This window comes from Pipra filicauda, unplaced genomic scaffold (assembly GCF_003945595.2).
Source record: "Pipra filicauda isolate LSUMZ 115617 unplaced genomic scaffold, ASM394559v2 scaffold78_size3787270_pilon, whole genome shotgun sequence".
Taxonomy (NCBI): Eukaryota; Metazoa; Chordata; class Aves; order Passeriformes; family Pipridae; genus Pipra; species Pipra filicauda.
In genome coordinates this window covers 85,642-112,549 of record NW_024104964.1, presented here as the reverse complement: position 1 = coordinate 112,549, position 26,908 = coordinate 85,642, and the positions used below count along the sequence as shown (strand labels likewise).

The following is a 26,908-nucleotide window of genomic DNA, read 5'->3' as shown; positions in this document are numbered from 1 at the left end:
CCTGTGAACCACGGGCCCAACACTCACAGGAGTTCTGCAGGTGCTGCGATGAAGGAAGAGTTGCAGAGACCCAGGACCAATGAGAGGGAGAGGATTTACTGAGATAGCTCAAGTTTTGGATCAGGCATAACAACATGTGTGCAGTCAGTGTTTGACCTGTGTGAACCAGGTCAAAGAAAGAGAAATACTCCAAGTATGAGGGAAGAGAAGGCAGATGCTGCAGCACAGAGAACGTGCCATGTGGACCAGTTAGCCAGGCACAGCTGCCCAGAGCCCTGGACCCCTCCAAGGCTGGCTCCTGGCTACGCTTGGTGCCTCTCAGGGACCTTGGCAGCACATTCATGATGCTGTCACTGTGGGGAGGACCCAGTTCAGCAGAGGATGTAGTGTCTGAGCTCCTGCCAGAGCAGCTGGGACAAACCCTGTGGATGTAGGTGATGGACACTAAAGCTCCAAGGAACAAATCTTGCTAAATCCTGGTTTATATTATACATAGTCCCTGTAACCTTGTGTGTAATTTCTGCCTGGCTTGAATAACTTTCCTTAGCCCCAGTCTGCCTGGTGCTGGAGCCAAGGTTACTGTCCCTGGGCAGTAAAGGGCACTGGCCTTTGAGCCTCCAGTGTACCACAGCCAGCCAAGCCTCAGGAAGGGCTTTGGGGCTGGAGGATGGTTTGCACCACACTGTGAAGGCAAGCGGGAGAGCTGATCCCGTGAGTTTGGGGGCAGAGGAGAAATTCCCCCAAACACAGAGAGCAGCTCAGACAGGCAATCCTGAGCCACCACACTGCTGGAGCAGGGAACTCCAGAACTTCAGTGGGATCCAGGGATCCAGGACAAATTGCAGGGATGTGGGAGAACCCTGTCAAGACGACAGGTCTGGGCACGTACCCAGTGTCTGCTCCTGGCAGGTACTTTGCTGATGGACCTGAACAACTACCTGTGGTCACCATCAGAATCTGAGAACACAGTGGGAGCTGGAAATCTGGTAAAACACGTCTGGGACAGATCCTTCCCGTTAATGCATAACGGGTGGAAGAGCATCAACATTGCCACGGGGTGCCTGGGCAGGGCAGAACACAGCTGGAGTCAAGGGGCTGCAATTCCTGGCGTAACAAGGCCTGAGGCGGAACACAGAGATTTGGGAAGGGCTCTGAGTAGAAGAGTGCAAACAAACAGCAAACACTGACTTGGCATCTGCAGGAAGAGGGAAGACAGAGGAGTGTACAAACCCTGAATGGGGCACCACGAGCCAAGCACGCAGTGGGATACGGGTTTCCCTGAGGAAATGCCAACACCCTCTGCTGCAGCTCCGGAGCTCTGCCGGAACGTGCCATGGCAGGCCGGGGAGCGCTGTTAACAGCTCAGGTCAGCTGTCCCCGGGGCTTCATTTCACTTGCAAACTTTAATTTTCCTCCTCTTTCATGTGCTCTCTCACTGAAGTCTGGGTGAAGGCCTTCCCAGTGCCCCCAAAGAGCCCGTGCAGGGAGGCAGAGCGAGGCCATGGGAGCGAAGCCGTGGCACCGGGCAGCCAGAGCGCAGTGGGCACGGCAGCAGCTCCTGAGGCCCAGGGGAGCGCCCACTGCCCTGCCAGGTACCCACGTGAGGTACCTGCCTTACCTCCTGCCAGCTGCTGGGAACCAGTTCCCTGGCAGAAAGACAAACTCCCATCCCGCAGTGAACGCAACGGTGACTCACCCACTGCCTGGGGAACTCCCAAAGGCATCCCAGGGGCCCTGAAGAAGGACCGAGAACAGGGCAGCAACAGTGAGGAAATCAGGTGGAACAACTCAGCAGGTGCTGCAAGCAGCTACTGGTCCGAGAAACTCCCACCCCCTCCCTGCAGGCGAGGGCCAGGAGCTGCCAGGAAGGAGCAGGGTGGGAGTCAGGGCCAAGTGAGGAATGGGACTCCCAAACCCATCCGACCTGCTCGCCCAGTGACAGGTGTGGGCAGGACAGGGAGAGAAGAGCCCAAGGCAGCAGCAAGAGCTTTCCCTGGGGCTGCAGGGCTCCAGGGGATCCAAGGAGCCTGCTCCAACGGGTGCAGGCCCACACCCCACAAGCTGCTAGGAAGGCCTGAGGGACAGACCTGTGTCCCTGAGGGAGCACAGGACTCCAGGGCCGGCCCTGGCTCCTGCCACACCAGAGGACCAGGGAGATGCTGAACACGGAACTCAGGATCAGGACCCACCATGCACTTCTGGTGACTCGTGAGAGCTGCTGGAAAACACTGACCAGGGCTGACCTGCTCTTGCAGCTCCCTTCCCCTCCCCATGGATGGAGCAGTGTCCTCCAGGCACTGGGCACTGCTGCAGAATAAAAGCAAAAAATCCCAGACTCCCAAAGGCAGAAATGAAACCAGGGCCTTTGGCTGGTTCCCAAGAGGATCATCCACTGTGCAAGGACACCTCCACAGCACTGCTGTCCCAGGAGAAAGAAGCCCTTTGGACAGACAGGTGACAAAATCACCAGGGTCCTCTGGGGTCCCTCCTCTCCCAGTAGTGGTGCTGGACTGGCCCGACTGACAGAGCAGACAAGCAGTGGCCATTTCCAAAAACGCCAGTTCAGCTCAGCCCGTAGCATAAAGCTACTTCCAGAAGAGACATGCCCAGGACAAGCGGAGGGGCAAGGCTGGCTCACAGCTCCTGCCTGCCATAAGCAGCCCTTTGTGGTGACACCTTGCTCTCATTCCCAGAGAAGTACCTTCTCCACCAGCAGCTCCAGAGGATAGAGCTGTGCCTGCAGCCTGGGCCAGGAGACCAGGCCCAGAGCAGAACATCCTTCCCACCTCCAATGGCACCCTCATCTCTCTGGGCACAAAGCTCTGCAGGGAAGCAGACCCCATGGGCAGCTCCTGGTGGAAGGAAAAAGGACAATCTGGGGGAAGGGAACGCTCTCAGGCCCCAGAGAAGCAGCCTACTCAGGGAAAAACACACTCCTAAGGAGGAATAGAGTGGCTCTGGTATCAGACAGGGAAGACAACACTAAGCAAGTGTCCACCTCCCCCCAAGGAAGGGGGCCCCCTGCTCCCCTTCCAGCACAGGTGACCTCTCCTTCCCAACTAGGCTCTGACTGCCCACAACTTGTGTGCTAAGAAAACCCTCAGATTACCAGATACACTTAAATCTGTGTTTTCCTTTGTTCTCCACCCTGAATGTCTCCCCTTAAATTTGTCTCCAGTTCCCTGGACATGAGCAAGTTCTGACAGAATCTGGCTTTGCAACCTCTCCCAGCAGCCCATTCAACTGCCCACAGGCTTCACCTGAACTTGCTGGCATCCAGGTGACCCAGAGCACCTGGAAGCTGGCACAGGTCTCTGCAAAAACCTGCATCTGCCTACTTGCAGTCCAGCTTTAGAAGCCTCTACAGCCAGGTATAAACTTCATGGGGGTATTTGAAAATTCCTCACGTAAGGGTCCAGGCAGTGGCTGCAGACACGTCTCAGGTCTGTGCAGGGACAGGGTCCCACATTGGAGGACCAGGAGTCCTCCGAGGGCTGGAAGTTTCCAATACACCTGGAGCTTCAAAGCCAATCCCCTTGTGAAAAACTCACCAGCTACACGTGCTGTCCCTTGACAGCCTCTCCACAGGTACATCCCCTCACAAGCCATCTGCATCAAGACCATCTGCTTCCTGAGTCTGGGGGCAACAGGACCATGGGCAGCTGTGCCTGCCTGGTCGGGGCAGCCAGAGCAAGACCCTCTCACAGATCCCTTTTGCTGTCCAGGAAGCTCCCTGAAGACTCCTCACAGCTTTGCTGTGTGCCTGTAGAAGCACAACACGGTCTGGGGACCATGAGCCAGACCCAAAGATATAGACACGAAACCTGACCTCAGGGAAGGGGCAAACCATCACAGAATCACAGAATCATGGAATGGTTTGAATTGGAAGGGACCTTAAAGCCCATGCAGTTCCATCCCTGTGATGGGCAGGGTCACCTACACTAGACCAGGTTGCTCCAAGCCCTGTCCAACCTGATCTCGAACACTTCCAGGGATGGGGCAGCCACAATCTCTCAAGGCTCTGAACAGAAAGACCAGGGTGACACCACTTTGCTCTTCCCAAGAGCCATCCCAGGGCAGCAGCATGAGCCTAAAGCTGAACGTGTGGGGTACTGAGTGAGCTGAGGGGTGTGCAGAGCACGAGGGGTCCCTGGCTGTCCCTGCCCCTGTTCCCCACCTGGTTGATGTGGACAGAAGGAATGGAGGCTGCGGAGACAGACGAATGGCTGGGTGAGTTGGGCAGGGACTTGCAGGGGCCGATGGACAGCTGATGCTTCTTCCGGAGAGCCACCACCTTCTGAGCCACTGGAAAAGGGAGAAAAGGACAGGGTCAGAGTCCAGAAAGCAGCTTTCTCTACCCACGTATTTCTGGAGGGCTTCAGGGAGACCCAGGCCCCTCCCCTGACTGAGGCCAACACCTGTGGTCAAACTGTGCCCCCTGTACTCACAGGGAGGATTCTGTAGAACATCCAACCTGCAATCCTGCTGCCACACAGGATCCCTGCCATCCACAGGGACAGGTGCATGGAAGGCTGCCTGTGCTGCCCAGGCCGAGTCCCCAGAGGCCACTTGCCCTCTTGGGTGTCATGCAGAGCAGTGACTTCACATGGACACCGCAGAGACCCACCAAGCCCTGGGCTGCTGCAGGAGAATCCCTGGGCAGCCAGAGTCACCTCTCAGTCACCCCTCATGGCAGCTCCAGGAGCCAGGAACTGAACAGAACAGCCCAGGCAATACCACCTCCATCAGTCTGGGCCCTTGGGACCCTCATGGGCTCCAGGTGTTCAGAAAATTAACAGGAGGCTGAGGTGAACATGGACAAAGAGCTCTCTGCTCCCTGACCTTTGCTTGGTACAGAAACATCCTTAAAATAAATCCTAAGAGCTGAGGCTCCCCCACACCAATGGCTTCTGGCAACTGTCCTGGCATCTGCTGAACCCCAGGAGATTTCTGCACTCGAACTGCAAAGGCAGTCCTGAGAAGTAAGCTCTTTAACTGGACCTCTCCAGACCTAAGAGGTCAGAAGGCACATTCTGTGCCAGCCTCCACCTCGGCGAGGGCTCTGCCATGAGGGGACCACACTGACCACCTTTCAGAGCAGGTTCACTCTCAGGGAGTCCTGAAGTGGCACCGGACACTGCAGGACACAGCCTGGCCTGGGGCACTATCCCTGCTCGTGCCAAGGCCATCTCTTGGTGATACTGAAGTCACCAGCACTGTCCCATCCTCTCACCACGACAGTCACTGTGACATCTGGGGACTTGGGAAGGATGGAGGAGTGCAGTTCCCACACAGTGAGCAGCGGCTCCAGGGGGAATTCTGCCAGGACACATGAGAAACCAGCAAAGAGGAAGTGACTCTTGTCCTCCTGACACGTGTCCTTCTCATGGTGACCTTTGGCAGCCTGACTGCCTGGACACAGCCTCTGTCACACCAACAGCCTCACCACCACCAGGTACACCCTGGAATGTGCTCGGTCCAGACCCGGCACAGCACAACCACACACAGCTCCAGGCTCCAGACTGGATACCTGGGACCTGTTCTGAGGAGGAGGGTCTCTGCTGCTTCTGCTTGATCTGTGGTGGCACCACAACAGCCAGGGACACTCCGTTCTTGGAGAACCTCTGAGCAGTTGGTGAAGGTGGAGACTCCAGTGTCTCCATCTCAGAGCATCCCTGACACTCAGTACCAGGGGCACGTGTGGAAAGGACCATCCACAAACACTGAGGGACAGGGTGGTCACTCCCTCAAGCTGTTGTGCCAGACCTGCACATTGACCTGCTCCTCAAAAAGGTCTGTAGCTGCTTCTTGTGAGCCAGGACAGTGGCAGGGAAGGGCTGTCTGGGAGCAGAGGTGCAGCACACGCTCCACACAGCATGAGCGAGGGAGTGACCTCGGCACTGGATGCAAAGACCAGCGCTCAGGGAACTCTTCCTGCTCCGCCGTGGGAAGTGGACATCCTCCCGAGCCTGCCCAGGACAGGTCTGCCAGGATCTGGGATGAACAACTGGTGCGGGAGAAGACATATAAAGACATGGTCTGATGGAAACTGGATCACCACCTGAGGCAAAGTCCTCACACCGTCTGTGACTGCCAGCATTCCACTAGACCCAAACCAGCTGTACCAGGATCCACCAGATCCTGAAACAGTGCTCACTAGGAAGAGCTACTTACCCACTCCAGAAACATTTCTTCCCATCAGTCACCTTCATCTGGAATGGGACCCTGGAAATCCTTGAACAGCTCCCAGATGCCAGTGATGGCTGCAGCCGACCTGTCAAGCTCCGCTGCCCTCACCTCCTGCTCCATTCCCTCCATCACACAGCCGTGCTCAGGAGCAGCTCTCTGGTCCTGCAGTACAGCAGGAAGGTGAGAGTACCGAGCACCTGGGCTTTGCCCAAATCTCCTACAAGACAGTGGGTCCCTCTGCTCCCCTCCCAGCTCCCAGAGCTCTCTCCAGAGCTCCGAAAGCGCTCGGCAGGGGCACGGACACCATGGCACGAGCCATCGGAGCAAACGGCAAGAGTCCTCCCGTGAGGGACTCGGGCTGGTTTGGAGAAAGCACAAGAGATGCAGGATATGGTACCTCCTCGTGCATTTTTCCCAACAGCTAATGAATAAAATTATTAATAAAGTCAGTAAGGACTCTTTAAAATTTGAATTCATCTGGCTGGGGTTTCTAGCACAAGCTCTGTCCCAGCCTGCAGTCTCCCAGCTGGGATCTCGTCCCATGTAGATGGGTACGTAGTTACTCCTATAATCAAGTCTCCTCTCGAGCTTCTTGATTTTCTGAATGGATGACTCTTGTAGTAACTCATATCAGGTATTTTTTCCAGCTTTTGATTAATTTTTGTAGCTTTTCCTTTAACTTTCTCAGTCTCTCTGCATCCTTTTGAAGTGCTGACATCCAGTGCCTCCTCCTGCTGACCTGTATGGAAGCACAAATCTGTCCAGATTTCCACTTGGTGCTCCCACTTCCTCTGCCAGGGACAGCCTCACCTTCCCATCACAGTTGCCCACACTCCTTTTCACCCAGCACCAGCCTCTGCCCAGACCAACACTAGGTTTGTGTGAGCAGGTAGCCACACTCCTGGGTCTCCTCAGCCTCACGGCTCCTCACAGGGACAATCCTACTCCCTTGCCACCTCCCTGACCCCATGTATGGCCCATGGTTGGGTCCAGACAGGGATGGAGCCCAGCACCTTGCAGATGGTCACTCCTGAGCCCTCAGCCAGCAACTCCAGGTCTCCCACCTTGCCTGGGACACAATGCTGGCACTGAGAGCCCAGTCCACCTCCCACATTGTGCTGCTGAAGTTGTGTTGTCTGCGCTACAGGGTCAAGAGAGGGAGAAATAACCCCAGAGCACAATTCATTCCATCTTGAGATTGAAAAGGATGAGCAGCTCCTAACAAACAGCCGCTCCTATCCTGCAGCACCTTCCCAGCCCTTCCCAGCCCTTCCAGCTGCAGCTCCCTGCTATGCTGCCCTCCAGAGAGTGGGCACAACAGAACCAGATGGAACGAACAAGCTGAGCAGATCTGGTGACACCCAGTACCAAATGCTCTCCAGAGCCAGGATCAGCCGTGCTCACAGCCCTGATGCTGCTGCTCTCCCCAGGTTTGCTCTGCAAATATCCCAACTGGTTTGGCAGATCCTCCCCTCCAGCTCACTGTCCTCAGCTCTTCACACTGCTCCTTCCCCCGTTCCTCCATTACTCAGGAGGAAGAAGGCAGGATCACAACAAATCTGCCCAACAGTCACCCCAGTTTCCCCAGGAATATCAAACTGGTGCAAAGGCTGATGGATGTTGAGGGGTCCCTGCCAGGTGGGACAGCTCGGAAGGTGGGTCTCTGGGCTGACCACTCAGATGGTCCCAGAGCAGCAGCAGGAGCATCTCCACATGTTTCTGTGTAAGAAATCACCACTGTGACTGTGACCCTCAGCCACAGCTTTAGATACTGCAGGGCACAGACTCAGGCAGGGGAAGGAAGGTCACAGCTCCAGCTTGGAGCCACCTGAGGCCAGTGACAGGATCAGTCCCGTGTCTGTCCTCAGTCTGTCTTGCTGTGCTGCAACGACCCCAGCTGGATTCCTGCCTTCAGGCATCAGAATTTCAAAATTCATGTGCCTGTTCCACCTTCAAACACCACCAGTACAGCTCTCCTGTCCAAAAGCAGCTCCATCCTGCCCAGCTTTTAGCTCCAACAGACCCTTCCATGAACACAGACCCTGCCCAGCCTTCAGGTCTGCACAGCCCCTTCCTCATGTGCTGAACACAGATACCCAGCAGCACTACCAGAAGACAAGAAGGAGAAAGGGGCAACAAGGGAACCACAGAATCACAGACTGCTTTGGGTTGGAAAGGATCTTAAAGCTCATCTTGTTCCACCCCCTGCCATGGGCAGGGATGTGTCTCACTAGCCCAGGTTGCTCCAAGCCCCATCCAAACTGGCCTTGGACACTCCCAGGGATCCAGGGGCAGCCACAGCTTCTCTGGGCAACCTGTGCCAGGGCCTCACCACCCTCACAGAGAAGATATCTCCTGATATCTCATCTAAACCTACTTGCTCAGTTTAAGGCCATTCCCCCTTGCCCCGACACAGAGTCCCATTTAGGGCAGGGCCCTGGTTTATTTAAGCATTCTGCAAACTCACAAGAGATGGTGCAGGTTCCCTGTCCCCCCTCAGCATCGCTCTTGTAGACCACCCTCCAAGCCTAAGCAGGAATGCTTTCCCACACTGTTCCCATGAGGAACAGCTGCCCCATCCCGCTGTTCAGGTGCTGCTCCCCTACTCCAACACCTCCAGGTCCTGCTGTGACTCCTCCAGTCCTCCATTCAAGGCCACCAAACCCCTCTCTGCAGCCCCCCAAGTCCTCACAGGCTCAGGAAGTGCTGTACTGCCCTGTGGGGATCCAACTGTCCCTGCGACCTCTCTGCTCTCTGGAACGAGCATCCCCCCATGAGGAGCCCCTGCGAGAGGGGCAGAAGGTCCTGCCCAGCCCCGCTCTGTGTCCCCTCAAGCACACCCACGTGCCACACACGTGTCCTTACACAGCCTGTACACAGCACATCCTGCCCCTGCACCAGGGGTGTGTGCAAAGCAGCGGCACCGCACACGAGCGGGTGCCCGACGGACCTCGGCCCCTCGTGGGACTGCGCTGCTGCCCTGCCCTGCCTGGACACCCTGCCCCGGCTGCAGTTACCGTCCTGGAAGACCCTCTCCACGTTCAGGCCGTAGGTAGCACAGGTCTCGTAGTACGTGCAGCGCTTCAGATCATTGGAGAGCTTCCGTGCCCGGGAGTCATCGATGACCCGGGGGTTGGTGGCACTGATGGCATCTGCAAACCAGAGGGACAGGGGGTTACAGAGCAGGGACCTGTGTCCCACTGATCCCTCTTATCCACAGGTTCACAACTCCCAGGTCTCCTGGCCTCCCTCCCTCTCTTCACACAGAAGAACCACCTCCATAGGAACCCCCCATAAATGCCTGAGAGTCCCACATTTGTAGAAAAATGGGTGAATCTCTGTAAATGAACCTGATTCAACTCCCTGAACCACCCAGCCACTGAGGTTTCAGCAGACAGAGGCAGAACCCCATGGGAGGTGTGGGGAGCAAGGTCAGGCAGTCCTAGCCCTTGAGTAAAATGGATTTGTCAGTCTCCATTATTTTAGGGCTCGTGGCCAAGCCCCACACGTTAAAGAATCCAAGGCAGAAATCCTCCTGGGTTAATGGGGAAGTTGGCTCTGCGGGGACGTCCCCACAGCTGAGGCCCTGGTGGACAGCTCTAAAATACAGGTTTAGTTTGTATCCCAGATGGCTGCCAAGTGCTTGCCTGTTTAGGAAAAACTTCCTTCCCAAAAGGAATCCAACTCCTTGAAGATAAGCCAAGGACAAGCGGGGGCTGCAAACAAACCCTCTCAGGAGGGGCTGAAGCAGCACTGGGACCACGCTGTGAGGAGCTTCTCCTCAGATTCTCCAGAGGGTCGTGTGACTGTACCAAGGCTGGGACCCCACCTGGTTCTATGTCTGTGACAACAACGGCCACCAAACCCCCTGTCATTTGTCCCCACTCCTGTACTTCCACAGCACGTGCTGCCTCCCCGGTCCTGTCCTGAGCTGAGATTGCTCAGTCCTAAAATTCATTCCACAGTCTTTAAATATCCAAAGTTTAACAACTTTGTTCTACTCTCAATCCAGGGTCTGGAGCAGATCCCCTGTGTCTCCCCACTGCTGTCCCTGTCTTCCTGGCCTCAGAGCTTCTTCCTGCCCAGGAACAGGTCACACTGCTCAGGAACGGGGTTCTGCCAGGACAGTTCTTCCTCACACCCACACCTTGCTCCCACTCTCTGCTGTCACACAGACAATTCTGCAGCCCCAGGCTCCTTCCTGCCTTTGCTGGCAGAGTTGGAGGAGGCAGCACCAGGAGATCTGGACATTTCCATGAGGAAAGTGGCTCCATGGAGCGAGTCAGCTCCCTGCAGGAAAGCTGAGATGGTCTGAGCAGGAATCACCTCCTCAGGGCCCTGGGCTGGAGCCTCAGCCCCATGTAGGGTTCACAGACCAGGATCCCCCAACGTGCTCACAGGGCTGGCACCCCACAGGGGTCAAAAGGGACACATCACCAGCGCTCCTGCCCAAGGCCAGGGTGTGGGGGGAAGCCCAGGCTCCGCTCTCACCCTGTGTGCCCACCAGCACCATCGGCACCTCCGCTGTGTTCCGGTAGCTGCAGAGCCGCAGGTAGTAGTTGTAGACTGTCTGGAAGCTGATCTCATCCTCCAGGCTGAAGACAAACACCACAGCATCGACCCAGGCAGCAAACTGAAGAGACATGGCAGGATTACAGGGATTACTGCCCGGGAGAGCGGCCGGAGCCCAAGGGCTGGAGCCGTCAGCGAGGGCACCCCCACAGATGCATCCCAGGAGGAGGCTTGGCAGATGCATCCCCAGGATGAGGTGGGGAGGGACAGGTCTCCTACCTGGAGTTCAGGTGGGCCCCCTTCATCTCGAATCAGCAGCAAGTAGCTCTGACCATCCACCACGATCTCCTTCTTAAACCGGCCACCTTGGGAGAAGAGCAAAGCCACTGGTCAGCGAGGGGGGGCAGGCAGGGGACACCCCAAATGAGGGCCAGGGGAGCTGCAGAGCCCTGTGGCAGTGGCAGAGGTGTGCAGGGGTGGGAGTCACCTTCAGCACTGGGGAAAGGAGAGAGGACCATCCCACCCCCAGGACCCAAGGAACCAAACCTTACCCTCTGGAGACTCCTCCTGCACGTAGGTGCCGGTCAGGTAACGGTGCACCAGGGCTGACTTGCCACTGGACAGGTTCCCCACGATGCCCTGGAACAGAGGCACATGTCACCTGGTGTGCCCAGCACGTGTCCCTCTACACGAGGCCACCCTTGTGAGGTGGCACCACCAGCACTCTCAGATTTGCCATGAAACAGAGGTGGGTGTCCCAGGATGGGTTAGAGAGCCCAGCTCTGCCTGGCATCAGTGTCTTCACGATGGTTTAAAGCCACTAGTTGTGGGAGCAGGTTTGTGGTGAAGGGTCTGGAGCACAGGTTTCATGAGGAGCAGCTGAGGGAGCTGGGGGGGCTCAGCCTGGAGAAAAGGAGGCTCAGGGAGGACCTTCTGGCTCTGCAACCCCCTGACAGGAGGGAGGAGCTGGGTGGGGGTCGGGCTCTGCTCCCAGGGAACAAGGGACAAGAGCAAATGAGTTGTGCCAGGGCAGGTTTAAGTTGGATATCAGGAAAATATTTTCATGGAAAGGGCTGTCCATCCCTGGCACAGGCTGCCCATGGCAGGGGTGGAGTCCCCACCCCTGGAATTGTTCAAGAAATGTGTGGATGCACTTGAGAACATGGTTTAGTGGTGAGCATGGTGGTGGTGGTGTGGGTTGATGGTGGGACTTGGTGATCTTAGAGGGCTTTTCCAATCTCAGGGGTTCTGTGGTCCTGTACAGCTGCACTCACACGCTGAGAAACGTAGGGTGAGGGGCAGCGGGAACCCTAAAGCTGCCTCTGCCACCAAAGAGAAGTTCACAGCCAAACTTTTCCAGGCACAGGGATGAGCTCGGCAGGTGAGTCACCACCAGGCAGGTTCTCCAGCTCTCAGCCAGGTGCTTGAACGCTTCCGCTGCTCCGGGTCCTGCCCTGGGCCACCCGCACGCTCCCGGTGAGAGGCAGAGAGGCACCAGCCCAGCAGCAGCCAGCATTCTGATGGCACAGACCATGCTAAGAGTGCAGGACACCATCCCATGTGCCAGTTCCTCCTGTGCCCACGGAGCCGGCGCGCAGCAGGACCAGGGAGCAGGACCAACGTGCTCCCGTGGGTGTGCCCGGGCCGCAGGCACCGCTGCCAGGTCTGTCAGCTGCCACAGCAACCACGGTCCCCAACAGCATGTTCAGACGGGTGAGAACACGGAGAAGGCGGGCTGGGCTGTGCCCTCCCTGTCCTGCACACGTGTCTCCAGAGCATAGGGCCCGCATGGACCCAAGGGCCACACCAACACTGCACCCACGTCACCCACAACAGCAACAGCCCGTCCTGAGGCCAAGCCCTCCCCCCCTGCCCCTGGGATCTAACCAGAGACAGGGAATCACAGAATCACAGAATGGTTTGGGTTGAAAGGGACCTTAAAGTTCATCCAGTCCCACTCCTTGACATGGGCAGGGACACCTTCCACTAGTCCAGGTTGCTCCAAGTCCCGTCCAGCCTGGCCTTGGACCCTTCCAGGGATGGGCAGCCACAACTTGTCTGGGCTCACCGCCCTCACAGCCAAGAATTTCTTCCCAATATCCCATATAATACTACTCTCTGGCAGTGGGAAGCCATTCCCCCTTGTCCCCAGTCCCTCTCCAGTTCTCCTGGAGCCCCTTTAGGCCCTGCAAGGGGCTCTCAGCTCTCCCTGGAGCCTTCTCTTCTCCAGGTGAACCCCCCCCAGCTCTCCCAGCCTGGCTCCAAGCAGAGGGGTTCCACCCTGGGAGCAGCTCCGTGGCCTCCTCTGCACTCACTCCAACAGGTCAACGTCTTTCTTGTGTTGAGGGCCCCTGACCTGGACACAGCACTCCAGGTGGGAGTACTGGAGAAGGTCTCCACAGAATAAACTGTGGAGACCCCTGTGCCAGGCAGGCAGCCCAGGGGCTCAGTGCCAGGCTGGCCATGGCCCCAGTCCCTGGGGCCACTTCTGCCAATGGAGCAGCTCCCGGGGCTGCCCGGCAGTGACGGCCCCACACCACGCCAGAGATAAGCACTGTGATGGCATTCAGCTCTAAAACTGGGACAGAGGCTGCAGTTACACTTTGTTTGCACATAGTCCAAACCCTGACCTGCGTCTCACTGAAATCCTGCTGCTCTGCCCTGTCCTGTCCTTGGGCTCACCTGGAGCTACAAACCAGCTCCCCCTGAACTGACAGTCCTGAGGAACAGAACCCCTGAGAGGCACAACCAGAGCCAAACAAGGTGTGTAGGCACTGTGGGGACCTCTGTTCCATGACTGTTGGGAAAAGGAGGGAATGCAGTCCCCACTGAGATCCAGGGGACGAGTCTTGCCAGGAGGCAGAGCAGGTGCCCGACCCATCCCTCTGGCTCCCCCCTCCTGTCAGGGATTTGCAGCAAGTGAGAAGGTCCCCCCTGAGCCTCCTCTTCTCCAGGCTGAGCCCCTCCAGCTCCCTCAGCCAACCCTGGTGCTCCAGTCCCTTCTCCAGCTCCGTTCCCTTCCCTGGACATGCTCCAGCCCCTCAATGTCCTTCTTGCAGTGAGGGCCCAACACTGACTCCCACAAGAAACATTCCCAGGCTTCACTCCCTTCCAGTTTTCAAGCAGCTCTGTGTCCTCTGTCCCTCCCACAGGACAGTGGAGCCAGATGGGGATCAAGCTCTGCTCCCAGGGAACAAGGGACAGGACAAGAGGAAACAGCCTCAAGTTGTGCCAGGGGATGTTTAGGTTGGATACTGGGGAAATTTCTTCCCTGAAACAGCTGTCCAGCCCTGGCACAGCTGCCCAGGGCAGGGGTGGAGTCCCCATCCCTGGAGGGATTTCAAAGCCCTGTGGATGTGGCACTTGGGGACATGGTCAGTGGCGGCCTTGGCAGTGCTGGGGGACCAGGTGGATTCGCTGGTCTTAGAGGGCTTTTCCAACCCAAATGATCCTGTGACTCTGAACCAGGACTCTGAAAGGCCTCCAGGCTTTTAGAAGAGCTGCACTGGCCGGATGAAACCCCGGAACAAGAGATTCTCAGAGGTCATGGAAAACATGGGAAAAGGGCACTTGAGGAAGAACTAAAAGCTCTGGGATGGTTTAGCTGTCAGCATGGCTTTGCAGCCTCCAGAGCCTTAACGTCACATGGAACAGCTGCGGGAATGTTTTTGAAGACACATTTCACAGGCAAACTAACAAATGCATATTCAGAGTTTGTTTTGATTTTCACTTCACTGCAGGTAAGAGACACTATGGCAAGACAGTGCTGGAATGCTTTGCAAAAAGAATTTTGATCTTTTGTTTCTTGGAGTAATATTGAAAAAAGTTAATCTTGCAAAGGTTGAAGGGAGAAAAGGCCAAAGGGAGAAAGGGCAGAAGGAGACACACCATGAGCCTGCACAGGGAGCTGAGGGCTGGCACAGAGAGCGCGGCAAGAGCAGAGCAGGGGAACAGATCATGGAGGGCTCCGAGAACAGACACAAATGAGAAGCACCCGCAGCATCCTGCCCACCCTGACATCCCCTCCAGGCCACCCCAGTGCCCACAGTACTGACCTTGTCCCATCCCAAGGGGCTGTGCTGGGGGCAGAGGGGGCAGAGGCAGCCCCCAACCAGAGACCACATCCCACAGGATTTGGGGAACCAGGGGTATCCGAGGCACGAGTACTCACCACCTTCAGCTCAGGCACCGAGCGACTCAGGGTCCATTCCTGGCTGTTCACAAACGAATCTGCAAAACACAGAGGAGAAATCACAAGGTCACCACGGTTGCCATCAAGGGCCTTGCCATGCTCTCCCTGCTCCCTCCAGGCAGGTTTATGGCTCTTCCCTCCCTTACACCCTATCCAGAGACACGAAGCTGCAGGAGGTCCTGATACTGCCCATGCCCAGTCTCTCCACAGCCGGAGCCCTGGGCAGGGAGGAGCAGCCAAGCCGAGGGCAGCGTGGCAGCGCAAAGCCCGGGCACCACAGGATGGGACCCTCCCTCCTGCCCTGCAGGAGCACAAAAACCTCTTTAGCATCCCTTGCCCTGAGGCACAAAGGACAAGGGAAGACACCCTTTTCAGAGCACAGGCTGCACAGGACCCCAGAACCGAGGGCATAGGCCAGCGCCCCGAGCCCTGCCCTTGGCGTGCCGCAGGTTGGGTGGGTGAGGAGCTGATGGCAGCACATCATCCATGTTTCTGACTGAACGCAAACACAACAAATTATTGCGTGTTATGGAACTGGCAGCGCACTGCAACAGGCTTACGGAGGCTGTGGCGATTTGGCACGGCTGGAACGGCGCAGGAAACACCCCTGGCCTGCCGCAGAGCTCCGAAACACTCAGTTACATCCCAACCAGCTCCAGAAGCTGATGAGACAGACTTCCCAAACGGAACCAGACTCTAGGGGAGGCGCAGGAGTCTGGAGAAGACCTTGAGCACCAGGAGCAGCAGCAGTTCCTCCTGACAATCCCGGGTCCCTCATTCACCTTGGCGAGGCCGGACGTTCCATCCAAGGCCTGCTCCAGGGCAGGGCCCGAACGTGCATGGTTGCATGTTCATCGTGCATAAACAGAAAGGATTTTTGGAGACTGGAAACCTGTGGGAGCTCTGCAACTCCAGGAGCCTGTAGGAAACCTGCTGAATCTGTGGCCACGGACTATTGCAAGAATAGGAATCTGAGATGGGAAGTGGTGAATCCCCTCACAAGGGAAGTGGTGAATCCACCAGACCCAACCATAGTTAGTGATCAGACACAGTGGCCTGGGCTCACGTTCTGGCCCTCAGAACTGCTGAGGGGAGGTTGGACACCCAACAGCTCCAGCTCTTCCTCCATTTCCAGGCTGAAGCCTTGTCTCACCTCTCCCACCTCAGTGGGCACTGGTGGGAGACACGCAGCCCAAAGCCGTGGGCAAGCGGCCGGCTGGGCTCCACCCCTCCTGGCCCACAGGTGCTCAATGGCCACGAGGGGACAAACAGTGACCTGATGACCAGCACCGTGCCTTCACCCCAGCTCTGTGCACCCCCGGGCCTGTGGGGTGCGTTCCTCTGGGGCAACACGGTGCTCGTACCTGGAGTTCACCTTCCATGGCTGATTTAGGAACAATCCTTTTCCAGGAGCTACAGACAAATAATGCCCAGGTCTGCTGCAAGAACACAAGGTTATTTATAGCCATCCTGAGGATTCTGAGGAGGAATCATTTCTCTGCGGCGTCTTTCACCTGCCTTTTCTTTTTTTAGGCAGAGGTAAATTTTTTATTAAAACAACCCATCAATCAGGAGGAAAATGATACATTCTTGAGCCCTTTCCAAAAGGTAACAGCACACCTGTGTTTCCAACTGCATCACTGGATCTAAAAAAAGCTGTCACCTTCACCTGGGACTTCTGTGCCACTGAGTTCCTTTGACAGGTAAGGTGACGGATAAAACACCATCCAGGCCTTCTCCTTCCCAGCACTCCCTGAGGGGACAAAGCACCACATTCATGCTGTTTCACTACACACAGCAGGTTTTTGAGGGGTTCTGAGCAGAGCATAAGACATGCTCTCAGTGACTGGCCTTGGGAAAGAGTAGAGGGAGGGAGAGCCCTGGAGAGGACAGGCTGGGCTCTCAGGTGAGCTGGATCTGCTCACGGGTGCCCATGACAAACTGCTCTGACTGTTGCCAACTGCCTCCTGTGCCAGCTGTCCCAACAGATCCTTGTTTGGTTTTTAACCTGGGTTCAGGAGTTTGTTCTCAACACTTTGATTTTTGACTTGCTGTGAAGGCCTCTGAATAAACCTCAACACAAACAAATGCCAGTGACACAAGGCCAACGGGACTGTGCTCAGCCACAGACACACCCCCAGCTCCTCACTACCCTCAGCACGCTCAACCTGAAACACCAGGCACAGCCTGTGCTTCAGCCCGCCCGCTCCCACCCGCTCCCACCGTCTGCCAGGTCTCAACGGGACCTACCTGGCACACATGGCACCGGCAACCCACGGGCCCAGCACAGCCCACGGGCCCAGCACAGCCCACAGATCCCAGCACAGCCCACGGGCCCAGCACAGCCCACAGATCACAGCACAGCCCATGGGCACAGCACAGCCCACAGATCCCAGCACAGCCCACGGGCCCAGCACAGCCCACGGGCCCAGCACAGCCCACAGATCCCAGCACAGCCCACAGATCCCAGCACAGCCCATGGGTCCAGCACAGCCCACGGGCCCAGCACAGCCCACAGATCACAGCACAGCCCACAGATCCCAGCACAGCCCATGGGTCCAGCACAGCCCACAGATCACAGCACAGCCCACAGATCCCAGCACAGCCCACGGGTCCAGCACAGCCCACAGATCCCAGCACAGCCCACGGGCCCAGCACAGCCCACAGATCCCAGCACAGCCCACAGATCCCAGCACAGCCCACAGATCCCAGCACAGCCCACGGGCCCAGCACAGCCCACAGATCCCAGCACAGTCCACGGGCCCAGCAGCCCACAGATCCCAGCACAGCCCACAGATCCCAGCACAGCCCACGGATCCCAGCACAGCCCACAGATCCCAGCACAGCCCACAGGCCCAGCACAGCCCACGGATCCCAGCACAGCCCACAGATCCCAGCACAGCCCACAGATCCCAGCACAGCCCACACAGCACAGCCCACAGATCCCAGCACAGCCCACGGGCCCAGCACAGCCCACAGATCCCAGCACAGCCCACGGGCAGCCCACAGATCCCAGCACCCCACAGATCCAGCACAGCCACGCACAGGCCCAGCACAGCCCACGGGCCCAGCACAGCCCACAGCCCATCAGCAGCACAGGCACGATCCCAGCACAGCCCACCCAGCACAGCCCACGCACAGCCCACGTCCCAGCACAGCCCACGTCCCAGCACAGCCCACGGATCCCAGCACAGCCCACAGATCCCAGCACAGCCCACGGATCCCAGCACAGCCCACGGGTCCCAGCACAGCCCAGTACGCTGCTTGCACCCACACTGTCTCCGCCCAGCACCCTGTCAGGGTGCTGGCACAGCTCTGCACAGTGCAGCTGGAGTCCCCATTCCTTCACAGTCACCTGGAAAAGCTACCAAGACACAGATCTGTGAGGGGCAAGTTCCCTCTGCGGCCCCCTCTGGAGCCAAGGTCACAGGCATCAGCAGCAGAAGACCCCTGTGAGTCTCTGCCATCCTGCCATCCTGCAGGGCCAGACCTGCACACACCAACCCCTCCACTGAGGAACTTCTTCGTGAACAAACACCTCTTGTTCAGGTGGACATCCCACCCTGACTCTGAACAGCCCATCTGGAGCACTGCTCGCTCCTCGTGCCGCCCCAGCCCACCCTCCTGCCCCGCTGGCTGAGCGGGTGGAGCTGCCCGAGGCATCTCCTCCTGCAGGGACGGGGATGAAGACAGCAGTGCCTGGGAGGTGAGGAAGCCATGTGTGTCCAGAGGCACTGTCCTCTGCCTGCAATCCCCAGGGAAACTTCCCATCCAGCACCTGGACAAGGTACTGAACACTGTCAAGACCTGACAGGACAAGAGGAAATAGCTTCAAGTTGTGTCAAGGAAGGTTTAGGTTGGATATTGGGGAAAATTTCTTCCCTGAAACAGCTGTCCAGCCCTGGCACAGCTGCCCAGGGCAGGGGTGGAGTCCCCATCCCTGGAGGGATTTCAAAGCCCTGTGGATGTGGCACTTGGGGACATGGGTTAGTGGTGGCCTTGGCAGTGCTGGGAGAATGGTTGGACTCCATGGTCTGAGAGGCCTTTTCCAACCACAACGACTCTGTGACCATGGGCCAGTCCGGGAAGGTCTGAGGGTTTGGAGCACAATCCACTGCCACATGTCAGGGTGGGGCCCACACAACAACTGAGTCTGTCACTGCAAGGGCCCCCAGTCCTTTTTACATGCCCTGCTCTGCCCCAGGACATGCCAACTGCCCTCCTCTCACCACAAAAGGGACACGCACATGTGTGCACATCCCCCTGGCACCTGGAGGACCCACACCTGTCTGGATGTGCCCATCTGCAGGCCCAAAGTCACCTTGTCACTCATCTCTCACATCACCTGTGCCCTGTGTCCTGCAGCCGCCTGCACCCACACTCACAGGGGCGGCTCCAGGTCTCAGACACCCCCAGAATGGATCCCCCTCGATTTCTCACACTCACTTCCCTTGTCTGCTGGCAGCTCCAGCAGCTCTGTGCACGGGCAGGCATGGATGGCACCACAGAGCTGTCAAAGGGTACTCAAGAGCAGTTTCTCAACCTAAAACAGCCACAGGCCGAGCACCCAGCTGCCAAATACCAGTGACACGACTCTGACATCAGCTCTGTCCATCCAATCTTGATCCTTCACTGCTAAAATGCAGCGCGTGGCAGTTCCCTGCACTCACGGCTACGAATCCTGTTGGTGTGACATTACACACCCTGTGTGTTGTGCAGCTGTTACACACCAGAGCAGCACTGGGAAGGTCTGAGTCTGCAGCTGCAGGAGGGTGATTTGGGGGTGGGAGCTCCCCTCGAACAGCACCATTCTCTCCAGGGCGGCCAGACCCTCCCCAACCACCCGCCATGCCTAGGGGGTGCAGGGGTGCCCAGCCCTCGGGCACTGCTCCCCACTGGAACAGGCACGAGATCCCCATCATCTCCTGGATGAAGCAGTGACCACGTGGATGCACTCAGAGAGCCGCTGGTGACCTGACCGGAGCAAAGGCACCACCCAAAATCCCAGCAGGCAGGTGAGTGTGAGCACCTTCCCCACATCCCCTGGGTCCTGGTGCCAGCTTGCCCAGCAGGGATTGCCTCCAGCAGGTGACACCTCCAGGGACTGTCCTCCCTCTCAGCACTGGCATTCATGTAGCACAGGAGGCACGATTTACTCGCTCAGCTTCACTGCTGGACTGGCTGCATACCCTGGTATTCCACAGGAAAGCACACGTGGTCACTCTGCCTCCCTCTTCTCTTTGTTGTTTAATCACACAGAGGGGACTAGACTGTCTGTGCTACAGTTCAACACCTTCCCAGGTGTATCCAAAAGAAGCAGTGGGCTCAGGGCACCACTGTCACAAGAGCCTCAGCACAGCCCAGCAGTGTCCTTGGCTCCACGACTCAACCACACGAGAGGAGATCAGTCTGGCCTGGCCTGGGAAAAGGAGATTCAGGCCAATTCCGTTATGCTCAGAATCTTCTGCTGACGGAGGTTTCCCGGTGTAGGTGGCTCTGTTGCAGAAGGTGGAAATTTGGGAGGTAGGGCAGAAGAGCAGACAGGGACATGAAGCAGACTCCCTGTAGCTGACATTCCTCAGTCAGTTATCCTGGACACCAGCAGGACCCTCAGACCAGGCCCCAGATATGGGACAGCAGCATCACACATCAAGGAGGCACAACCAGCACCTTCATGGCACAGCCCAGACACTGCAGCCCTCGTGCCCTGCAGAAAGCTTGGAGGGGGTTCAGCCATGGACCCATGGCTGCTCACACACACGTGCTGCAGGAAAACTGGGAGAAGGAAGGGGTTGGCTGGGCAAACCCGACTCCTCACCTCAGCTGCTCCCTCCATGGGATGACGTGCAGCAGGTTCATCTACCCTGTGCTCCAGAAGTGCCAGTGCCAGACACATCTGGTCTCCCCACACAGCAACTAATAATTAACCAACTCATTATCCAAGCCACGGTGGAACTCCCTTGGACACTGCAATCCTGGACACTAAACCCAGCCTTGAAACCAGGTCAGAGGCTGAGCAAACACAGTAGAGGCCACACAAACCACGTCCAACGGATCCACCTGCCCGCACACGTAGATGAAAGGGCGGCAGAGGCAGCGTGCCTGGGCACAGCCACCCTTCCTGGGCACAGCCACCCTTCCTGGGCCAGGCTGATAAAGCCTCAGCCCTGGCAATGCTGGCAGGAGAGGGATTTCTCCAGGTTAAGGACCAGCACAGGCATGGCCAGTGTCCCAGTCAGCACTAAGTCAGTGCGAGAACCCACTGCAGGACATGATCTCAGCAAGGATTACCTCACCAGAGCTTTGAATACTTTGCAGCAGTGAAAGGAGATAACTGTGTGTCTCCTGGTGAAACAGGGCACGACCAGGAACTGCCACCTTCGCTCCGTCATCACACCGCGCGGCAGCAGTTCCTGTCACCAGGCTTTGCTGTCAGTGTGCACTCAGGAAGATCCAGGTGTTTCAATCTCTCAGCACCTGCTGCTTTCCAGTCCCTGTCCGAACAGTGGCAGAGCAAAGTCCCAAACCAAACCTCCCTGTGATGGAAGGACAGCGTCTGCTGGAAGGCAGAATCCAGCAGAGTGACATGGAGAGACACTGCTACCCAGCACAGTGAGGACCCATCTTACCAGCAAAAACCTGTTCCCAACATGCCTGACCTCAGCTCCAGCTCTGCAACCCCACAGGTGCTGGCAGATGAACACTGAAGGTGCTGGGGTTGGAGTTCCCTCTCCCTGGGGCTGCCTGTGACTGCAGTCAGACACCTCTGCACCCACTGCACACTCTCTGACCTCATCCTGAGAGCTGGGCCTTCCAGAGCATTGTCCCAACAACTCCTTCCCTGACACCTTCTAGACCTCCCAAGCTTTTCCGAAGCACAGACACCATTCTGGCCTCAGCATCTGAGGCATCTCTAGCCCCACCAGTGCTCCCAGCTCAGCCGAGGCAGGTACCAACACGAGGTGATACTTATCATGACCTACCCAACTCACTATGCAAACTTCACCTGATCCAGGAGAAAACACACCCCTCTTCTCCCAGGAGCTTTCCCTCACTTGCCCTGCACATCAGTCTCCACACAAGAGAGTGAACGGAGGTACCTCAAAGCACCTCAAAAAGCAGGGCATGGCTCCCTGGGAGAGGGGACAGGCTGTGATCACAGAATCACAGAACATCCTGAGCTGGAAGGGACCCATACGGATCATTGAGTCCAACTCAGCCGCGCCCAGGACATCCCAACAAACCCACCCAGTGTCCCTGAGAGCATTGTCCAAACGCTCCTTGAGCTCTGTCAGCCTTGGGGTGGTGACCACTGCCCTGGGCAGCCTGTTCAGTGCCCGACCACCCTCTGGGAAAAGAACCTTTTCCTGAGATCCAGCCTAGATCTCCCTGACACAACTTCAGGCCATTCTCTTGGGTGAGGAACACATCCTGAGCCATCACAGATGCTGTACCCTTCACACAGTCCCTCCATGCACAGGGACAACTCCAATCCCTAACAAGTCCAGTTTTCCCAAGCCCCTGCCTATTAGAGAGCCTCTTTGGAACGGCACCAGCCAACACCTGGATACCTAGAAGCGTTCCTCTGAACCACCAACCACGATCACCTGGGTCAGTCTGAGCTGGCTGGACTATGTTCACTTTGCTCTCCAGTCCCAAGGGCTGTTGCCCTCCCTTGCCTGTTACACAAGGACCATCCCTTTATGTTTTTTGGGTAACAAACCCCGAAAATCCCCCATCACCCCTCCTTGTGCTCCATCCCAGTCGAACCCCTCCAGGGCTGGGAGCAGCACTCAGAGCATCCTCCTGGCTCTCTGTGGGTATGTCTGGATGCAGAGCACAGTGCTGGGTGGGTATTGCAGCGTGCTGTAAACAAACCACTCCAGGTTCTGGAAACAGGGAGAGTGCTGGCTTGGCTCTCTGCTGGGACTCCTACATCCAGCTTTTCCAAGCGCTGATAACCACAGCTGCAGCTGCACCCCCCGGGAGGGCGAGCTGGGGCTGCACCAGCAGCTTTCCCAGGGCAAGGTGGGCAGCACCCGCACGGACCATCAAAGTTTGTGGGATGTCAAGAAGGTTTGGAACGCCATCAGCCTGCAAGACTGGAACAGGGATGGGGCAGAGATGAGACCTCCTGAGCAGCTCCACCAGAGCAGCACTAAGGCTGTGCTCCTCCAGCCCTGGCTCAGAGGCCCACAGCTGGAGCGAGCCATGGCCCAGGGACCAACGTGCTGAGCAGAGACACAATGGGGAGACAGGGCATGAGACAGGACAAGCAGCAGTTGCTTTGCTCTGCAGACTTCCCTGCTGTCTCTTCAGACCTCACTGTCCGCAGGAGGACACAGGTCTGGTGGGTACAGGGGCTGTGCAGATACCTGCAGGTAATGCATGGTGTTCGCAGAGTGACCAAACCCACCGTGAGCTCTGCAGCCCCAGGGCAGGGCTCACTCTGCCACAACGAGCCACAGTGCCAGGGGCAGCCTGGAAAGGTCATCCCTGAGCCTCTGCTTCCAGCACGAGCTACGGTGGCAAACACTAACCCTTGTGACAAGCAGTGGTCCCGCATGATCTGGCTGGTCACAGCTGGAGGGGCCCCAAGCCCCCCACAGCACTCCCCATGGAATCCTCAGCAAGGTCTCCCACAGATAGGCCCAACGGGAGCCCCTACCTGTTCAATGGAGCAGGCAGGTGAGGGCAAAGACACCAATGGAGTGCTCAGCCTTGGCTGCTCCTCTGTGAGTGCGGCTGCCGGGCCGGCTGCTGCTGGCGCAGCTCCCACTGGAAGCTGCCGGCAAGCAGGAACAGGCCCCCCGCTGCAGGGGCAGGGCCCGGCCCTCCCTGCCCGCGTACACCCACATTCCCCAGCCATGAGCGCAGCCTCCCCTCGCCTGGGAACCTCCCGCCACCCAGCCAGCACCCGGCACCCGGCCCGGGCTGCCCTGCCAGAGCGGGGCCCCCCGCGAGCGCAGAACATCCCAGCCCTTTGCCTCGTGGCACACGGCAGCCCTCGCACCCACCGGAGCCTTCAGACCCTTCCCCTGGAGCACAGCGAGCCCCAAGGGTGCGAGGGGCTGCAGGAAGGAGCCCCCTGAGCTCCCTGGGCAGCAGCAGAGCTGCTCCCGTGCTGGTCCCTGTAGGCCAGCCCTCCCAGAGAGTGTTCTGGGCACAACGCTGCCCTGGGCAGCCGCTGGCTCAGGAGTGTGCAGGTTCCCCGGGAGCGTGCGGGTTCCCTGGGGAGCCTGCCAGCCCCAAGCTGTCCCTCCAGCACACGAGCCAAGTGCAGAACTGCCTCCACAACGCCCGGATGCAGAGCAGAGCGACGGAACCCGACGAGGCCCCACCGGGAGCGGGCGGCGGGGCCCAGCCCAGCCCCCAGTTCCGCACGTTCCATGCCTTAAAAAGCTGTGGATGCTGCTCTCGCCTCCCAGCCCTGCCAGGGCGCAGGGCTCGCCCATAGCTCCTTCCACAGGGTTGGGAAGGGGACAGAGCACGGAGGCACACAGCTCATACAGCTCTGGCTGAGGCCACACAAAACCCTGATGCTGGAGAACCCTCCACCAGACACTGGAATTGAGCACCTGAGAGCTGCTTCAGCTGCCAGTGCCCATCGAGTGTGGGTTCCCTGGGGAGGACCACGGGTCCTGTCCCCCTGTGCCATCACCGGGGATACCACCCCTGCTCTCCAGAGGCTGCCCCACACATAGTGAGTGTCCCATGCTCACAAACATCCGGCCTCCACTCGGCCCCGAGAATGATCCCAGCAAGCATCCTCTGGATGGCCTGGCACCAGGGAGCTGCTCACAGGAGGGGGGTGCAGGACCATCTCTGTGCTCCCCAACCCCCCATGCTGCTCCACACCTCTGCTCTGGCAACCTCCCAAACGGTCCCACTTGCTCAGGAGCCCACCAACAGCACTCCTCTTCCCCTCCCACCGAGCTCCTGCTCCCCCAATGCCGCTGCACAAGGCTCAGCCCTCCCTGCCCTTGCTGGGACACCACTGGGGCAAGAAGGACGTGGACCATGTGTGCTTGACTCCCAGGTGTGTGGCCAGCAAGGGAACTGGACCCTGGAGCATCTCCTCCCAGGCAGCTACACCACAGCTGCTCCAGCACCGCCGACCCCACGGCACCAGGAATGCTCACCAGGACAGAACCAGGTGCCCGTGCCCGTGCCCAGCCCAAGACCTCGGCTGGGAGAGGCCACGGCAACCTGTCCCTGCAGGTCTCACAGGTGCAGGGGGCTCTCACCAGCCCAGCACCGCTCCTGCGCTCACTCACCCAGCGCCCGCAGCGGGCCCCCTCCCAGGAGGACGGGCTCGACACCGCCGTGGGGGTCCTTGGGGCACGTGCTGCCAGCGCTGCCACGCTCTCGCCTTCGGAAGCGGCTCGTGAGGAGTTTCCAGAGTCCTCCCGTCTGTGTGGGGTCGGTGGGCAGCCGGCCCCCGACCCTGGCCAGCTCCGGGTAGAGTAGGTCCCGCTTGCTGGGGCAGGTGTGCAGGGAGCTGGCGTCGCCCTCGCTCTTGGTGCGAAGGCGCGCGGGGCGCAGGAGCCCCCCGGACTCCGACCGCCGCAGCTCGTGGCCCCGGCGCAGGCGAAAGCTGAAGCTTTTCCGCAGGGAGCTGAAGTTCTTCCTGGGGCTGGAGCCGCTCCAGCCGCTGCCCCCGAAAAGGTTCCAGCGGCGGCTGCCCCAGAGGGAGCCGCCCCGGAGGAAGCCGGGGCTCTCGGCGGACTGCGGCGGCCGGGCGGCGGGCAGGAAGGTCATGCTGCTGGGGCGCGGGCGCTGCGCCCCGTCGGGGCCGTCGCTCTCGCCCTCGGGGCTCTGCCTGCGCGGCGAGCGCAGCCGGAGCAGGTCCAGGAGGCCGCCGCGGGCGCGGGCGGGGGGCGGCGGCGGGAGCAGCGCCCCGGGCAGCCCGTTCCCCGCCGCGCAGAAGCTCTTGGGCCGCCGGCGCTGCTGCTGCGCGGCGCCGAGCGCGGCCTGGACGGCGGGGACGCCCTGCAGGTCCAGCGACTCGCAGACGCTGACCGCGCGGCGGGGGCTCGGCCGCGGGGCGCCCCGGCCCGACCCGGCCCAGCGCCAGCCCTCGGCCATGGTCAGCGGCGGGGCTGCCCCATGGCCCCGCGCCCGCCGCTCTCCGCCGCCGGCGCGGGGCTCCCACGCCGCGCCCGCATGTCCGGGCCGCGCTCGGCGCCGCCGGCGCGGGGCTGGGCCGGCCCGCCCCGGAACGGGCCGGGGCCGCGATGGGGATGGGGCGGGGGCCGGGGCCGCCCCGCCCGCCGCGCCCTCCGCGGGCACCGACGGCACCGAGCGCGGGGGACGGGCGGCGGAGCCGTCCCGGGGCTGCCCGTCCCTGGTCCCTGTCCCCGGTCCCTGTCGCCGCCCGGCCGCGCTCGGTGCCCGCGGGAGAGCCCGCACCGGGGAGCGACGGCGCTGCCCGGCCTGCCCGGAGCCGGGGCGGGGCGCTCACCGGGACAGGGCCAGTCCGGGTCCCGCCGGGGCAGCGCCGAGCGCTGGGACCGGGACTGGGCCGGGCCCCGCCGGGGCAGCGCCGGGACCGGGACCGGGAACGGGCCCGACGTGTCCGCCAGGGGGCGCTGCGCCCACGCTGGCCGCTACCGCCCGCGGCACCGGGAACGGCACCGGGAACGACACCGGGAACGACACCGGGAACAGCACCGGGAACAGCACCGGGAACGACACCGGGAACGGCACCGGGAACGACACCGGGAACAGCACCGGGAACGACACCGGGAACGGCACCGGGAACGACACCGGGAACGACACCGGGATCCCGGCAGGGCCGGCACCGGGAACGGCACCGGGAACGACACCGGGAACAGCACCGGGAACAGCACCGGGAACGACACCGGGAACGGCACCGGGAACGACACCGGGAACGACACCGGGATCCCGGCAGGGCCAGCACCGGGAACGGCACCGGGAACGGCACCGGGAACGGCACCGGGATCCCGGCAGGGCCGGCACCGGGAGCGGCACCGGGAGCATCACCTTGTTGGA

The 26,908-nt window shown here is 59.3% G+C and overlaps 1 protein-coding gene across 3 annotated transcripts in view; it reads right to left on the bottom strand.

Moving 5' to 3' along the window:
• The window catches only part of AGAP3 (ArfGAP with GTPase domain, ankyrin repeat and PH domain 3), a 109,112-nt gene that overhangs the window by 52,714 nt on the left and 29,490 nt on the right, over positions 1–26,908 (bottom strand). For 2 of the 3 annotated variants that reach the window (XM_027730489.2, XM_027730490.2), the window contains exons 2-7: positions 14,873–14,931; positions 11,253–11,340; positions 10,981–11,066; positions 10,681–10,822; positions 9,207–9,341; positions 4,178–4,305 (exon numbers count right to left, since the gene is read on the bottom strand). In XM_027730489.2, coding sequence (XP_027586290.1) covers positions 4,178–4,305; positions 9,207–9,341; positions 10,681–10,822; positions 10,981–11,066; positions 11,253–11,340; positions 14,873–14,931 — 638 coding nt within the window. Of the gene's footprint in view, positions 1–4,177; positions 4,306–9,206; positions 9,342–10,680; positions 10,823–10,980; positions 11,067–11,252; positions 11,341–14,872; positions 14,932–25,170; positions 25,997–26,908 lie in introns of those variants that run through there. The other variant, XM_027730488.2, reaches the window with a different exon arrangement.